This window comes from Nyctibius grandis, chromosome 3 (genome assembly GCF_013368605.1).
Source record: "Nyctibius grandis isolate bNycGra1 chromosome 3, bNycGra1.pri, whole genome shotgun sequence".
NCBI lineage: Eukaryota > Metazoa > Chordata > Aves > Nyctibiiformes > Nyctibiidae > Nyctibius > Nyctibius grandis.
Genome location: NC_090660.1, coordinates 43,050,555 through 43,068,508, shown reverse-complemented (window position 1 = coordinate 43,068,508; position 17,954 = coordinate 43,050,555). Strand labels below are relative to the sequence as shown.

At 39.6% G+C, this 17,954-nt stretch overlaps 1 protein-coding gene across 1 annotated transcript in view; it reads left to right on the top strand.

The window, feature by feature from the left end:
• LOC137661472 (dynein axonemal heavy chain 5-like) overlaps positions 1–17,954 on the top strand; it is a 186,717-nt gene that overhangs the window by 11,656 nt on the left and 157,107 nt on the right. The window contains exons 6-15 of the mRNA XM_068397024.1: positions 1,710–1,781; positions 4,636–4,737; positions 5,664–5,850; positions 7,051–7,216; positions 7,328–7,421; positions 8,603–8,701; positions 10,065–10,246; positions 11,424–11,543; positions 12,240–12,441; positions 15,878–15,973. Of these exons, the coding sequence (XP_068253125.1) occupies positions 1,710–1,781; positions 4,636–4,737; positions 5,664–5,850; positions 7,051–7,216; positions 7,328–7,421; positions 8,603–8,701; positions 10,065–10,246; positions 11,424–11,543; positions 12,240–12,441; positions 15,878–15,973 (1,320 nt within the window). The remainder of the gene's footprint in view (positions 1–1,709; positions 1,782–4,635; positions 4,738–5,663; positions 5,851–7,050; positions 7,217–7,327; positions 7,422–8,602; positions 8,702–10,064; positions 10,247–11,423; positions 11,544–12,239; positions 12,442–15,877; positions 15,974–17,954) is intronic.

Sequence of the window (17,954 nt, the reverse complement as noted above, 5' to 3'; positions counted from 1 at the left end):
ACAGGCTGGAGAGTTGGGCGGGGAGAAATTTAATGAAATATAACAAGGGCAAGTGTAGAGTCCTGCATCTGGGCAAGAACAACCCCATGTACCAGTACAAGTTGGGGACAGAGCTGTTGGAGAGCAGTGTAGGGGAAAGGGACCTGGGGGTCCTAGTGGACAACAGGATGACCATGAGCCAGCAGTGTGCCCTTGTGGCCAAGAAGGCCAATGGCATCCTGGGGTGTATTAGAAGGGGTGTGGTTAGCAGGTCGAGAGAGGTTCTCCTCCCCCTCTACTCTGCCCTGGTGAGGCCGCATCTGGAGTATTGTGTCCAGTTCTGGGCCCCTCAGTTCAAGAAGGACAGGGAACTGCTAGAGAGAGTCCAGCGCAGAGCCACAAAGATGATTAAGGGGGTGGAACATCTCCCTTATGAGGAGAGGCTGAGGGAGCTGGGTCTCTTTAGCTTAGAGAAGAGGAGACTGAGGGGTGACCTCATTAATGTTTATAAATATGTAAAGGGCAAGTGTCAAGAGGATGGAGCCAGGCTCTTCTCAGTGACATCCCTTGACAGGACAAGGGGCAATGGGTGCAAGCTGGAGCACAGGAGGTTCCACTTAAATTTGAGGAAAAACTTCTTTACTGTAAGGGTGACTGAACACTGGAACAGGCTGCCCAGAGAGGTTGTGGAGTCTCCTTCTCTGGAGACATTCAAAACCCGCCTGGACGCGTTCCTGTGTGATATGGTCTAGGCAATCCTGCCCCAGCAGGGGGATTGGACTAGATGATCTTTCGAGGTCCCTTCCAATCCCTAACATTATGTGATTCTGTGATTCTGTGATACCATATACAATTTTCTTTGCATAAGGCATGGTGATGTCTTTTTTTTTTTAGCTCCAGTGAGCCTATATTATCATTGTTATGTTAGAAAAGACATAGCTGAATAATTCTTTCTTACTTTCAGAGGAGAAGTGAGGTTCATTCCTCTGCCAAATGGACCAATTGGAATGGCTTTTCGAATTTGTTATAGTTGAATTATTTTGGGATTTTATAGATTAAAAATAAGCATTGTTGCAGTACTGATTTGAAACTTTTACATTACTTCAGTCCATCGAAAAGATGAAAGTACATGTTAAATAGTATTTGGATCAGAAGTTTTTACCGATCTTTAAGTTTCCTTTTTAAAAATGAAATAAATGTCATTCTAAGACGATCCATTCTGGGCTAGGTATCCATGAAAAGTACTTTAAATGTTTAAAAGCTGAGGATATATTTAGTTTTTTCAATTCATTTATGTTGGCAGATTCAGAAAGGGATTAGACAATCTCATGGATAGGTCCATAAATGGATACTAAAATGACTAGACAGGAATATGTCATCTAACAGCTCTTATACAACAGTTGCGCGTGGTCAGGGAATACAAGGGGAACGGAGCCCAGGAAGCAGCCCAGCTTGCAAGCTCTCCCTGAACTGCGTTTTCTTGGTAGAGATGCAATACTGGACTGGTCTGCCCAGAAGGGCATTATTGACGTTGTTATGTCAGATGGAGAAAAAACAGTGTTTGATTTGAGAGGGACAGATTTTGAAATATCCTACACACAGTTCACTACTTTTTTGAGTAATTAAGTTTTTAAAATTTTGTTTTCAGCACATTTTTAAGTTGTTAAGTAAATTACTTTTACTGTACATGTGTATTCTTTTTAACTGTATGCATTTTGTCCTTTTTACAGAACTTTACAGGAACCTGTGCATTTTTCCTAAGGACATCACATAAAGTTATAACTGCATCAAATGTTTCCCAGGTCAGACTAAAATCACTCAGTGTTTGCAGTGTATTTAATATCTTCTTGGACCTTTATTCATGTAACTGAAGTCAGAAAAAGAAGTGGAGAGTGCTTTCATGAAAATGTCTAGTTCTGTGTTTAACAGTTCTTTTTCATCTGAATAAGTGTTTATGATAATGTTCTAATGATTTGGAAATTAGCTATTGCAATATTATTAAAACCAAGATTTTAATTAATAAAAATCCATTATTAATCAGTCATTAAAATATAAATGTTAATGGCAGTAGGGAATAAAGAACTAAACCAGAAGATTTTCTTTTAAGTAATGAGTCTAAATTATGGAAATGCTGCACTTAAATAACCGTAGCTTTTAAACTTTTAAAATAAAGATCATACTTGAAACTAACTAAAGTAAGGTTTTCCTGCCCCTAGTAGCTTTAGTTGTGAAAATACTGTAACAGCCTTTTCTGACTTTCAGAGATACTCATGTTAGTGGGAAATGTTTGCAATACAAAAACATCCAGATACTAACATCTAAGAATAGACATTAAAGAAAAAAATGTAATAGCCTGAAATCATATTCTCAGAAATGTTGATGCACTCATTTTTATGCTGTAGAGATTTTTTCCTTATTCCTCGCTCATAGGCTGATGTGTTCCATTTGAGCAGGCCAAAGCTGTAGTAAGTTTGTTGTCCAGCTGCAGGCATGGAAATGAGTACTTCAGTTGCTGTCAGTCACTTGCTTTGTAACAATGTTTTTACAAGTACTTCATTCAGGGGTGCAAAAGTAATTTCTAGGCTTCCTCTTCTTGCGCTCTGACAGTCCTGCTGCACTGCTTACTTGGGTAACTGTCAGAATGGTTGTCCAAACTCTTTGGTTAGCTGCCTTAGTGCATACTCTCTGTGGTTCTCTTGTGATCACCTTCTTTTGGCAGGGGCTGTCATGTAGCTGTCATCAAACTTTATTCCTTATGTGAGGCAATATTTTTAGATGTTATAGAAGGTAAATCAAGCCCTACTTTTCAGTCAGCCAGTCTTCACACTGATGAGTCTTCAAGCTCAGGCTCAGACCAGTTTGGCAAATTTTGGTTTATTGTGAAGAGCTGTGTAGGAACAGCTGGAAGGAGAACCTGAGAACCCCCTAGAAATACATGGGTTTGTCCCCTACTTCTCAAGAGGAATAGCTGAATCTTGTGTCCTGTGGAAAGAAATGGATCAGCTTGTATGTCAACCTTGTCCTAGAGATTCAGAAGTCTTGAAAGAATTTTCCCTGTCTCCCCCTCCCTGCAACAAATGCAAACACTGTCACATGGGAGAAACTGGCATTGCTAAAAGCATCTGAAGGGGAAAAACAGAGGTCAGTTCATTTCTTCATTACCCTTCTGTCCTTTTTCTGTTTTGTTAGCACACCCTCTTGCAGAAGGAAGTAGTTTAGGAGCATTTCCTTGTTAATAACCTCGTGGGCATTGCGTCCCAGGGAGCATGTTCAGACATGCAGAGAAACCTGGTCTTCCTCATAAGCACTTCTTCAAGCAGAATGATGCCTTGATTGTCATCCATAATTCCTCTGCTTCTTGAGAAAGAGCTTTCTACCCTCTTGTACTCTAGTGGGATTATAATACTGTAATATTGTTAGGATGTAGTATTCCACCCATGCATAACACCTAAAGGTCTTAAACGCTCTTCTTTTGCATGCACGTGGGGAACTAGCAAGAAAAACATTAGTGATATCAGTAATCCAGATAGCCAAGAATGTCAAAGCCTCTACAAAAATTAATGTGTAGTTGCTGTTCCTAAAATACTCTAGAATTCTGTCTTTGCACAGGCAAAAGTTAGGAGTAGAATCTCCAGGGCAGAACTCAGTATGCTTTCTCCTGTATCAGTGAAGCATTCATTATGATGAAGGCAAAATCAGTGTATGTTTGTGCAGTTCAGAAGTTCTGAGTGAGACTCCGTCTCTACTAACAAGAGATGTACCCAGAGCCGAAATGGCTAGTCAGTATGGGTTGTAGAAAGCATATGGCTGTTGTTCAGGATGTATACATTTGTAAACAAAATGCCAATAGCAGAAAAACCAACAGGTCCATAAGCATGTAGCGTTGGGAAAAGATGCAATCTCTCACTTGTTCCAATTTATGCTTTATGTTTTGCAGTAAAATTCCACTCCCCTGTACTGTCTCTCCCTGTCCCCAGCTTCAGCAATTCACTGCTCCTTGCTTCACATTAACTAGAATAGACTAAAATAGACTATTTCAGTTGGAAGACACCCACAACGATCATCCAGTCCAACTGCCTGACCAATTCAGGGCTGACCAAGTTAAAGCATGTTATTAAGGGCATTGTCCAAATGCCTCTTAAACACTGACAGGCTTGGGGCATCGACCACCTCTGTAGGAAGTCTGTTCCAGTGTTTGACCACCCTCTCGGTAAAGAAATGCTTCCTAAGCGTAAGTTCATTAACAATGAACTGGAGAGAACTGTGCAACTGAGAGAGGCCTGATATGTTTGTTGTCCTTTTTTAGTCATTTATGATAGATGGAAGCTGTTCCTCTAAAAGAGAAATATAGACATAGAATTGTCTTAAGATTAATTAATTCATTGATGTTAAACGGTTAATTTTAATTTGTTGCTGGAGTGTTGCTGCAATGTGGGACTGACTCTTCCGGTGACTCAAACTTCGGGACAAGTCTTGGAATTTCCAGTTGAATTTTAGTCTATGGCCAATCCAAGTTCAGTAGCTGGGGGGAAATATCCTCATAGAACCTACATAGTTATGAACTGTACATATGTCTGCCAATGTCTGAATTTCACTCAAATAGTATAATGTTGCAGAAGTTTACATGCACTCTCTAATTTTTGTTTCTTCCTACAGGAGGTGAATTTTGGCATATTTGATTGTACTAATGGAAATATCCTTCAGGGCCTGGAATTTTTCTTGTCCCAAATCATGATACCAGCACTTAAATCCCAACAGGTAATCAAATAGCTAGTCTTTTTTTCTCAAGAACCTGTGGAATTAACGCAAGTGGCTGCTGCAGTCCTGTTTGTGCATCAGTTGAACATAAAACAGAGGATACAAAAAGATACAAGTCTAATACAGGCCTTTATGGGAGTCATGCAATTTGTATATGTGTTTGAAATTCAGATAGTTATTATTTTCAAGTAATAGCACCAGCTGTAATGCTCATGACAAAGGAGAACATAGCATAGCAGCCATGTTTTACCATAAGGTAAAACTGATGACTTAATGAAAACTAGATTAAGCCTGGATTGAAAGAAGTGTCAAGTTCTTCTGGCAGCAGAAAGGATCAGTCCATGATTTTATTCTAGAGTGTGGACAGCAAGCACTGTATCACAGCCAGAGTATCCAGCTTCTTTGAGTTGTCCTTGTTCTGTGGCACTCACAAAGCATCGCATTTGGTTCTGTTGCCCCCAGAAGTACATGTTCAGAGGTAGGAAATATAATGTCTGTCGAGAATGATGGTGTCGTACGCTGTTACCATACGCTACCATTTTCTTTCACCCAGGAGCAGGAAGGGAGATTAGAATCTGTTTTCTCTGTTCAGGGAACACCAAATCAGACTGAAAAAAAGGACAACAATTCAGTATGAAGACAGTGAGAGCAGGGAGACATTTATTTATTGAGAGCCTCTTGCTTGTTTGTCTCTTCTTGTCTAACAGAATAATTAAATCAATGCACACTTTAAAGTATTTATGTTATAGTACTGATGAGTGTATTTTAAAGGGCATACTGATAAATCTTTATATACTGCCATGAATAAAAAATACCTTTCTAATGAAAAATAAGATACCTTTTGTGTTCAAAAAACAAAAGAAAATGTGACCTTCATTTTACTTTTTTTAATCTTTATTTTTTGGCATAAATCATAAAATAATCAGAACTGGGGAGCTGTGAAAGAAGGCTTGAAGAACAGCCAGATACAAGACTTTCTGTATTCAGTGGATAAATTTGTGGGTACTTTGTCATCATCAAGACAGAATATAGAAGATAAAATTCAGCTGACAAAAGTGGATATTGATGTTTATGTCAGCAACTTACAGAACCCATCTGACTACATAACTGCAGGTGAGTAATTTCTATGGCAAAGCAAACACAATGATGGTCTTTATAAAATAAATGTTATGTCATGAGTAAAAATTTGCTTTGAAGAATTATTTCATCTTCCCTGAGCTATATACATTTTTCTGCTTACCCTTGCCAGGTTTCTGACTGTGTAATCATAAAATCATCAATCATTTGCCCATCCTTTAATTCATAGGTCTTAAAGGATTAGGTTGTTCCTTGCCGTATCATGTACGCAGTGGCCTGTGTTCCTCCTAGTTTGCTGGCCAAATAGTTGCTGAGTGAAGCCATCTACTAATGTGTATACTTTTCACTTTCTTTGATACTGGGGAAATCCTATCCAATATTAAGTGTGGCTCTGAGGGCTGTGAGTCAAAACAAGATGTATTTATAAAAAATTACATATATACATATATACATGTAAGAAAAAGAGTAGTTATGTCTCTTTGAACAATAGCTTTCCACCATTTCTTATCACCACATGGATTTTCAGAGTGAAATATTGCCAAACCAGTCAATACTTGTGTAATCCCTCTCAACTGTACATGAGCCTATGGCAGGACACCTTCCACAGAAGAACTAGGGACTCTTAAGATGAGGCAATAGTGTTATATAGCTGGAAAAGTTGTTTAGATCCAGTTAGTAGTACAAGCTACATGAGTCCTAAATATAATGCACCAAGTGAACTGGACTCTTTCAGCTGCTAGGGCAATCTAAAAGACATGCTGACTTATAAATTATGGAGTTATTTGTGACTTTTAATAATGGTGTCTGTTATGTGATGCTTTGAATGTGGAATAGGCTGCAATGGCAGAAAGAGAGAAATGTGGAGAGGTAAGGTTTTACTTATGAAATACAAGCAGAAAAACATACACATAATAATTAATGCATTTCTTGGACCTCTGAAACATGATTCTTCCCAAACCACATCACTGTATTTTTTTTTTCTTATGAAATTACTGTATTTTTAACTGTTTCCATTGTAAAGGATATGCAATAGTAACAGAGTAGGTAGATAGAAGTCATACGTGTGTGCATCTTGTTGTTACAATCTTAATCTTTTCCTGTTGGTGGTCGTGATTTGAATATACTCAGCTTACAGAGTCTTAGCTTATGTCTGACAAGGACATTTCACTTCTGTAGTTAAAAATCTGTATTTATTTCTTGGTACTTATGAGACTGTCACATTCTATGATTTTGAAGGCAGTAACACAGAGGTCACTGAGAAACTTGAAGAAGTGGTCATGATTTGGATCAAACAGATCAGACAAGTTTTAGTGGAGAGTGAACAAATCAGAAGAGAAGCTGATGACATTGGTCCATCTGCAGAGCTGGAACACTGGAAGACAAGAATGTCATCATTTAACAGGTTAAATCCTTGCAGGTTAAATTTCTCACAGAGTCTAAAAAAAAAGCTTCTTAAAAATAAATGTAAACTTTCATTCCAAAGAGATTATTAAATGTGTTCCTTTCTTCAAAGCCTTTTAGATGAGATCAAGAGTTCAAGAGTAAAGAAAATTATAAGTATTCTTCAGGCAGCAAGATCAAAGACATTAAAGCAGTGGAAAGAGCTGGTAATTACTATGTTTTAGTAAAAGTTTAAAATGAGTACAGTACTGTATTTGTAATACACATAGATGTGAACACAATGCTAAAAATAGTTTTGAGTCTTTATGCTGGTTTTGTATTGTGGTTTATTATCCATTTGTTGAAACATACAACACCAATGATTCTGAAGATAAATAAATAACTTGTAAAGAAGCCAATGCTTCTGTAATGTGTCTTTCATTAACATAGTGGGTGGAATGATTGTGCAAAAGTAAAGCAATGCAGCAATACAACATTTTCTTGTCTCTCTCCAGCTGTACCCTGTGCAGGCTGACTGTAGAGATGTCTGTAAGTTCATTGTATTGCTTTTAGAATTATTGACAGCTGGCTTTTTGTAGCATAACTGCTACTTCAGATGAGTGGATATCTGTAAAGTAAACTTATCAGTCAAATTGTAGGCAAGCCAGAAAATAAGCTGTAGACCAAGTACATCTAATCAGACCCCCCAAAACACCAGAATGTAGATCATCTTGCACTTAAGAAGGTATTCTGCTGTTTTGAAAATAGACCATGAAAACAGTGGCACCTGATTGAGTTTTTGATTTTGTGCTTAACATATTTGCAGACTTTTATGATAAATGGAATTTGGATGAGAGTGTCTGTACAGAGCCAGTATAAGCCAAAAATGATGAACTAGAATTCTTTCATCATACAGAATTGCCTCCTAGGTACTGGGTGGTTCTACCTGTCATGAACAGAAGAATATACAGGCATTACTTGTGAACTCATTTTCCCTAACAAGTGTTGATTAAAAATTGATGCGAAACACCCTGGTACATTTCAGGGATCTTGTCTAAGTTCTGTACAATGGGTACCATGCTAAAACCATTCTAAAATATAAGTGGATTATCAAAACCAAACTATTGTACTTCCATCAGGAAGGAAAACCTTTAGGGGTCTAAGTAAGGAGTTCCTCTAAATCACATCCAAAATGTTGCTGATTGCCAGGTAGATCTTATCAATTTTTGCATGTAAAAGCAGTTATTTCTTATGTAAAAAAGAAATGGCTTATTTGAGAAAACTCCTGTGAGAAAATGTTTGCAAGATGGAATCATAGTCTTCTGGTAGCACACACTGTGAAAGAGCAAGAACCTGTTCAGTAGATTTTAGCAGTATTAATTCTATTCTTTTTTTTTTCTTCCTTCAGGATGGTAATATAACAAATGCTGCCAATGAAGCTAAAGTCAATGTGAGATATTTATATACATTGGATAAATTTTTTGGTCCACTTGCCAAAGCTTCACCTGTAAGTAGTACTCTAAAGGCACTTAATGTGAAATTCAGAAAAGAAAGGAAAGGCTTTTGCTGCTGAAAGAATGTATTCTTTCAGTATTTAACTCTTATGCTTAATGATTAGTAGATAGCTTAACTCATTTGGCATTAGTGAATTGAGTTTGCAGATTTTGAATAAGCCAGAGGTAGTAATACTTTTTTGTGTAGGAGGTGGTTGTCATTCCAGAGGATAATTGAAGGCCATGAGAAAAATAAGCAAAATATGATGTTCTTCCAAACCTGCTATCGAGCTGAATGGTCTTTGTGAGTTTGGGCCTTACATATGGTACCTCTTCCCATCTCCATGCTTCAGTTAGCAGTTACTCATGATTGTTTTAATGCAAATATCATAAAATGATCTTAAGCCTTCACTTGAGCTGAAATTGGACAGCTTCCATTTATTTTACAGGTTAAAGCTGTTTCTCTTGCAGGTATCATGTATTTACTGTCTCCCTGGCTCAAATGATAAAACTTATTTTCTTAACCATGTGAGTCTCAGTTTTCATTTTTTAAGTGAGAGCATGAAGTTTGAAGATAGAGCCACCAGGCAAAACTGTCTAAGCTTACATGGTTCAGAAGATTTACACATAATCCAGCTGCTTACAATTTTTCTAAATATTGTTTTCAAAGCTTGAACTGTGAATCCGTTGTGCTGTTTTACACTGCTTTTCTGCAAATATTCACTGTTCTGCCATATTAGACTTGACTTTTAGATACCATACTTTTTTTATCCTTTTCTGAAGCAGTCACTGTCTCTTATTCTGCGTTCTCAGTATGTCTGGCTTGCATGCATTTCTGTGGAATTTTTCTGTGGGACAGATAACTCTATAGTTCAGTATCCTCAGTAAGAGAGAGATTATTGTTGCCTTGCCTTCCCCTTACGGATTTCTCTTCTGTACAAATATAGGCAAAATGAGCAAAGGCCAACTTTCTTCTTCTTGTCCTTCCTACAGCAGGCCAACTCTTTTGTAGCAGTGTATGACTTCCCCAGGTAGCACATTCCTTCGCAAAGCAGACTACAGCACCTTCATATACTGGAGGCCATGGCCAAAGAGAGTACAGGCTCTGGTTTTTGTCTGGAAAATCCCACTCTGGAAAAAGACCTATTCATTTATTCATTACCCATTCCTCATTTTTTTCTCTTGGTTATAGTGTGTTAGGTCCCCGCAAATAAACTGGATGGTCCAGTTCATAATGAGATGTCTACAAGAACAAGGTATTACAATCAAAAAGATGTTTATCCACTGACAAATGAATTCCCAGGGCTGTCATATTTTCCGTGGTGTTAATTTTTAGGAAATTTGAATTGCTGACTTTTCCATTTATTTCTGTTGTAGGTAACAATGATGGAACACGTACCAAGTTTAATGAATACTGTCTGTATGATCTACTGTACATCACCATACTACAACACATCAGAGCGCGTGACATCTCTTCTGCTTAAAATCACTAATCAAATGATTAACACATGCAAGATATATCTCTGTGAAGGTGTTTCAAAAATCTGGGATCTGGACAGGTGATAGAGTTTTAATAATTTCATCTTCTTTGTTAACACTAGAAGTAAAATTACAGATCAGTCATCAAGATTATTAAAAAGTAAATTTAAGTAGCCTCTCATCCTCCTACCAGACACTGATTCCCATGTTAATTTTAAGATTTTAACTACTCATTTTGTGTAGAATTAAGTACTCTGCAAAAACAAATTTAGTATGTGTTGTGAAAAAAACTGTTATTGAAAAGCATGTGATGTATATCAATATACACACTCGATATTTTGTCCCCATGGCTTTTTTTAGACCAAAACACGCTTGAGCGATTAGAACTGGGAGCTAAGGTTCTTCATAAAGAAGCTCCGAGGACTTACTGGCAAAGTTCTATGTAAAATTTATATTTTGCTGTTAGTGGACAGTAAAGTCAATTTGAGGAAGGAAACAATATATACCAGGACCAGAATCACAATTTGATTGTACTCTGTTGGGAGCGAGGTGCATGGGTGAGAGGGTAGGACTCAGACTTGTATTTTCAGAGTATTCCATGGAGAATGCTGTATGAGCAAATGCATGAGGAGTGTAAATGGTGCCAATGAGGCACCTTAAGTTTGAAAAGCTGAAGTGGAGCAACAGGCTTGGGTAAATGGCTTATGGCTAATTTCCATGCCTCATCTATGTATCTCATGTATAGTAGTACCTCAGGATTAATGAACAACTGTGTATAAAATGTAACTATCTCTGGCCTTAGGAACCCTTCCTGGTGTATCTTTTTAAAGAAACAAGACTCCTCATGCTTGCTGTAGTCTGGAAAAATACCTCTCCAGTCTTGTCTGCTTAGAAAAAGCAGAGAAACATATGAAGAAAAACCCATCAGCAATACCCAGTTTACAGAAGATGAGAAACGGCCAAACCGCAGGCATTCAGTAGCCAGGGTTTACCTGGTGTAAGTCCTTTCTGGACTATGCTGTGAAAGTTCTGGTTTGATGACAATAAAAGCTAAACTAAAATATCCAATCTAGATAACGAATTTAGGACAAAAACTTTTAATGTAATCCTCATATTTTGAATGTTTTTCAGGTAATGTATAATTTTGTGTTCTTGTTTTGCAAAGTTGCATGTCTAGCTGAAATGTTCTATTTTTATTTATACTCTTTTGAAGACCTGCTTAGGATGATTTTCTGTCTTCTGTGCTTTCTTCCTCAGGCAAGAATTGCTAAAGAGGATACAACAATGTATTTCCCTCAAAGAACAGTACCGAACATCCTTTCAGAGAATTAGGGAAGAGCTAAAGGAAAATCCAAGTGACAGGCAGTTTGATTTCAGGTAAATAATTCTCTCTAATATTGAGTCATATTCATTTATACAACTTATAAATGAGATGTCATTATATCTGCTGGCTAGCAGAAAAGCTAAATACTCAATTAAAATGTAGTATTTATTATAATCAGATAATAGACCTTGCAGAGGCTTTTTTTTTTGTTCAGGAATAAACCAGTGACAGGTTTTTGCCAGTCACTTGTTGATTTAGCAGATGTTCAAGGGGACTTCAGGGGAATTTATGCATGTGTTAATTTAATACATATGTTTATGTACGGTCTGAAATCCCAACAAATTTGAGTCATGAATATAGATGAAAAGACTCCAGGGGAATTTAGTCAGCTTTGGGCTGGGTTGTCTATCACAATGCTAAGGGATGTTTTACCTGTATTGGCACTTAAAGCATGGGGCATTTCTTAGTATTGTACATTCACATTTTGATCTCCTGCAAATGTCTTATTTAAGAGAGTAACTCCTGTGAAATGTGGTAAAGGCTTTTAATTGACATACATGAGGATTAAGCATTTTCTGGTTTATATCCATTACTTTAAAATGGTTTTTACTTGATTTGTAATTATTACAGCATAGATTTTTTTATGTGAAACTTGGTAGCAGTTCTGGTAGAATATATGTGGGTTAAACAGAAAAAATCTATTGCAAATAGATTTGCATAACAATCTCTCTGTTGCTTTTTAATGTTAGTGAAAATTATATATTTGGAAAATTTAATACATTCTGTAAACGATTGGAGAAGATTTCAGATATGAGCAACATTATGGAAAGCCTTTTAGAACTCCAGCGTATAAAAATAGAAGGTATTGAAGAGATCAGTACTCATTACCAGAGCATTGCTACAAACACCAAATCCAAACAGTATGATGTTCTGGATCACAGAAAAAAAGAGGTACATATATTCAGCACTTATCTGACAATTGCTTACTTAATTCTATGCTTTTCACTGGAGTTATGTAAAGAAGATTACATTTTATAACAATGCGTGTAGTATTTTGCTGTAATAATAATAATACTTCCATATCTTTTAATACAATTTGAAAGTGTTTGGGTAGGTTTGGCTTTTATTTCAAATATTTTTGTTATTTTTGATAAACCAGGTTTTGTGTGATAGGTAATGCTACAAACAACTTTTCCTAAACTTGTTTGTTTTGAGGTGCATATATTTTGCACTTCAGACTGAAAACTAATTCAGGCAGGTCAATGCATTAAATACAGTTTATCTAGCTGCCAGAGTTACTCAGTGTTACTGAAAATACTTAGTGGAATAGTAAAGGCAGTATTATAGTAAAGGTAGTAAAGGCACTTTGATGAACATTTTAGAGGAAGAAGTGAATGGTGTCACCTTCAGCGCTGAGCAGGGTGGTAAAAACTAAAGTGGCTTTTCAAGTGCTTAAGATTCATGTTTTAATACATCCTGTACATGCTGGAATTAAGCTGCTTTTTTTTTGTGAGCTGTAGCCTGCTTGCTTTGCAGAATTCATAGCCTCGCAACAGAAGTGCTAGAAATGTTGACTTACTCTCCTGCCTTCCTGAACTGTAGCTTCCAACTGTCAAGAACTTTCCTTTAAACATTTAAGTCTAGAGTACGTTTGGCTTTCTTCTAACTGGCTGTTGGCTTATGTTTCTGTAACTGCTGCTGTGTGGTTCTTTTCTGAAAGAGAACATTTACTGTTAACTGGAATTTGGAGGCATTTAAAAATTGCATGGCTTTTCTACACCTAAATGGTTGGAGCAATATATATTATGGACTATCTTCCCAAGCTTGTGGAGTGCTTTCTTCGAGAGGAAGTTTGCATTGAACTCGTTTTGTAGGTCCTCAGTTTTTTGTACTTTTGAGAAAAATTATTACAGATAAATACCCAAATGACTTCTAGTTAGGAGCTGCCACATTTGGTCGCCCAATAGAGGTGAGGCTGTTGCAGTTCCACTCAGCTGCAAGGCTGAGCATGTAATTCCCAATAGGCATGCATGCACACATGCACACAATACATTTATACACAGGTCTGGCCACACTGCTCAACACAAACTGAAAACACAGCAATCAAACAATTACAAATAGTGTAAATGGCCTCATCCCGTACCTCTCTGGCTGAGCAGGAGGAAAGCCTGTTAGTGGAAAATACGTATACATGGATCCCTCCAGTAGCTGGTCTTACACACTCAGTCTATCCAACAACTGGCCCCTGGATACCCAGGTCTTCCCAGTTCCTGGACTTACAAGCCCCCGCAAGGCCCACAGCCCCACGCCAGTTGCTGGTACTCAGACCTATACACACACACACATGCACAGATATATGCACCACGAGTCCCTCCAGTAACTGGTATTAAGCAATCAGTCTACCCTCTACCTGACCCCTGGATCCCCTTGCTGTCCTGGTTGCTGACACAGAGACACACACATGCAAACAGTTCATTCTTGTAGCTGGTCCAGGCTTATAACCTTATCAGTAGCTGACTTTCAGACTTTATTGTCTCTCTGGTAGCTGCTTTGGGCCTCCTGTTCCCTCTGGTATCACAGAATCACAGAATCGTTTTGGTTGGAAAGGACCTTTAAGATCATCGAGTCCAACCATTAACCTAACACGACCAAGTCCACCACTAAACAATATCCCTAAGCACCGCATCTACTCGTCTTTTAAATACCTCCAGGGATGGTAACTCCACCACTTCCCTGGGCAGCCTGTTCCACTGCTTGATAACCCTTTCCGTGAACAAACTTTTCCTGATATCCAATCTAAACCTCCCCTGGCACAACTTGAGGCTATTTCTTCTCGTCCTATTGCTTGTTACCTGGGAGAAGAGACCAGCACCCTCCTCGCTACAACCTCCTTTCAGGTACTTGTAGACAGCAATATGGTCTCCCCTGAGCCTCCTTTTCTCCAGTCTAAACAACACCAGTTCCCTCAGCCGCTCCTCATAAGACTTGTTCTCCAGACCCTTCACTAGCTTCTTGGTAGCCAACGGTTAGACCACTCTGGTCTCTTTAATATCCAGCCCAGACTTATGGCTGCTCCGACACGTGGTTCCCAAGCCTCTCTCCTATTTGCTGCCTAGTCTGGTTTGGTATTCTCTAGCTATTATATTTGACACATCCACCCTCACTGTATGCACATGCTCCAGTGTTTCTAGTTGCTATGGCACATGGTTCCTACCCTGGTTGCTGATGCTTAGACCTCAATTCACTCCAGTCTCTCCAGTTGCTGACTGTACAGGTGCACAGACCCCACTGACGCATGGTCTCCATAGAATCATAGAATGGTTTGGGTTGGAAGGGACCTTTGAAAATTATCGTATTTCAACCCCCCTGCCATGGACAGGGACATCTTCAGCTAGATCAAGTTGCTCAAAGCCCCATCCAACCTGACCTTAAACGCTTCCAGGGAGGGGACATCCACAACTTCTCTGGGCAACTTGCTCCAGTGTCTCGCCACCCTCAGCGTAAAACATTTCTTCCTTATGTCCAATCTAAATCAACCCTCTTTTGGTAGGTTTAAAACTGTTACCCCTTGTCCTATCACTACAGGCCTTGGTAAAAGTCTCTCTTCATCTTTGTTGTAAGATGCCTTTAAGCACCTTCCGCTCCTGTTGTTGGTACGTAAACTCCCATACACACTCATGCACACAGAAGAGAGAACCCTTTCAAGCATAAAATGCTTAGAAATGGAGATAAGTAAGAAGACAGGACAGACTGTGCTGATCAGGTTCAAGCCACGGCCAGACAAGCGTACTGACTAGCAACATGTTCACATGTGACCGACTCCCTTTATCTCGTCATGCCTCCGTTTTTCCACACTTGTTCCTCCCACAAACCACATTGATCCCTGCCTTCGCTTCTTCCCTAACTCCCATAATACATTTTGTATAGTTCCAAAATACTCTTCCCTGGTAAACTGTAGTGAGTCCCGTATCTCCTAGACAATAACCTCCCTTAGTCTGTAAGGTGCTCTAGAGAGCCTGCCAGTTTGCTGATCCTGGACAGTGAGCTGAGCGCCCTCCTGTGGCAGTGCTGGGAGTAGCTGGTGAGTGTGCTCTGTTCTCTCTGATTAGGTTATTAGATTTCCTCTGCCTGTCCTTGTTCCTCTGTGCTCTTTTGTGTTCATGAAGATGAGGCTTTAATCATATAACCTAACACTTCTTATTTTTTGTTTGCTTTGCTTAGAATGTAAATGCCTTCGTTACTGGTGGTGTCCCTGTTCTCTTTAATTCAGTGCTGAACATGCATGCTGGGCAGATAAAAAATATTCCCCAGAAACTTCAGAGAAAGAATTTTGTATGAAATGTAAGCAACACTATAGATGATTTTTTTTTCTTTTACCCTTTTCTAGTTTGAAAAAGATTACCTTGAATTTAAGAACCAAATTGCAGCATTGTATGAGTCCATACAGGAATTTGTGGATTCCTGGTTTGAGAAGACCGTAACTGTAAGTAATTTTACAAACGCAAACCCCTTGTTCTGGTGCTCAGAAAGGCTGAATACCCACAGCTCCTACTGATCTCCTTCATTACTGCCAGTGTTCTGTGCTGTGCTGATGGTTGCCTGAGATAATGTAGGAGGAAATCAGGGACATGGTTTAGTGGTGGATTTGGCAGTGCTACATTGATGGTTGGACTTGATGATCTTAAAGGTCCTTTCCAACCAAAACGATTCTATGATTCTATTACAAGTGTTTAAAAGTTGCTTGCAGAAGTGCTGGAAGATAATGTTCATTATTACTTGGTGCCAGTTTTATGTTCCATCTTTCCTTACCAATTTCATAGCCCTGTTTTTTGGATTTCTTCATCCTGGTGTTCCCCATGCTTCGTGTTGCGTTTCTAAATTAGTCCTGTTGGACTGGCAGGAGTAATGAAATAATTTCTGCCATGTTACCTTAATGTCACTAATGTTCATTGGTTCAGGCCCTGATCGTGATATGAGATGTTAAGGAAGCATGAGTAAAGGTGTAGGAGCGCGGCACGTCAGCAGGGCGTGGCGCGGCAGTTTGCGCAGGCAGGGCGAGCAGGGAGGGCTGCGCAGGGAGGGACCTGCAAACCACCTGTAGGTCCACATCCCAGGCAAGTGCCTCAGGCCTCTGCCATAATGGTGTGCACTCGCCTCAGAGCCAAAACCAGCGTTTCTGCAGAGGAGGCCCCTGGGAAGTCTGATGCTTTCACCCAGACGGAGCCAGTAAGGAAAGAGACTTCAGTACAGGTGGTAGGCTGCAACGAGTGCCCCAACCCTTCCCCTGGTGAAAAGGTAAGTATCTGCTTAAGGTGTGCACGGGTTGATGATCTGTTACGTGAAGTGTCTGAGTTGAAGGAAACAGTTAGAAGGCTGCGCAGTATTAGAGGAGCTGAGGCAGAGATAGATAGGTGGTATCAGCACCATGCCCCCTTAGAAGACACCACTAAGAAAGAGGCTCCTCGGACCCTGGTGACCCACAAAAGCAAGACTACACCTCAGTCTCCACCCTCCAGTATCACAATCAAAACCAGATATGAAGCTTTAACAGCTATAGATACCCACGAGCAAGATCCACAAGGTGTAACAGTACCTCTGCTTCTCTTTCATGTGGGCATGAATGACACCACAATCCGGAACCTGGGTAGGATCAAGGAAGACTACAAAGCCCTGGAGGTGCAAGTGAAGAATATTGGTGCCCAAGTTATCTTCTCCTCCATTTTACCCATCAGAGGAAAGGGGGCAACCATAAATAGACGTATAATGGAAATCAACTCTTGTCTTCGTGGTTGGTGCTATCGTGAGGGTTTTGGCTTTTATGACAATGGGACACTCTTTGACAACTATAACCTGTTAGGGAGGGATGGGATCCACCTGTCTAAAAGAGGCAAGGGAATCTTTGGCAGCAGGCTGGCCAACTTGGTGAGGCGGGCTTTAAACTGAAGGACTTAGGGGGAGGGGTCCAGAGCGGTAATGCTCATGCCTCTATTGGAGGAATAAGCCAGGCCAATCAGAGCAGGGAGAAAGGTTCCTTAGCTGCCTTCCAAGATAGGAACAAGAAGGCCAACTGCCTCAAGGGTATGTATAGATATCACGGATCCTCTTGCGCCTCTCCTAGGAAACCTGCATGCTTGGCTACCTCTCTGAAATGCTTGCATACCAATGCATGCAGCATGGGGAATAAACAGGAAGAACTGGAGATCTATGTGAGGTCGCAGGGCCATGATCTCATTGCAATTACAGAGACATGGTGGGGTAGTTCTCATGACTGGAATGCTGTCATGGATGGCTACGTACTTTTTAGGAAGGACAGGTCAGCAAAGCGAGGAGGTGGAGTTGCCCTTTATGTGAGAGAGCAACTGGAATGTATCAAGCTGAGCCTAGGGAAGGATGAAGAACGAGTAGAGAGCCTATGGGTAAGAATTAAGGGGCAGGCTAACACGGGTGACACTGTTGTGGGGGTT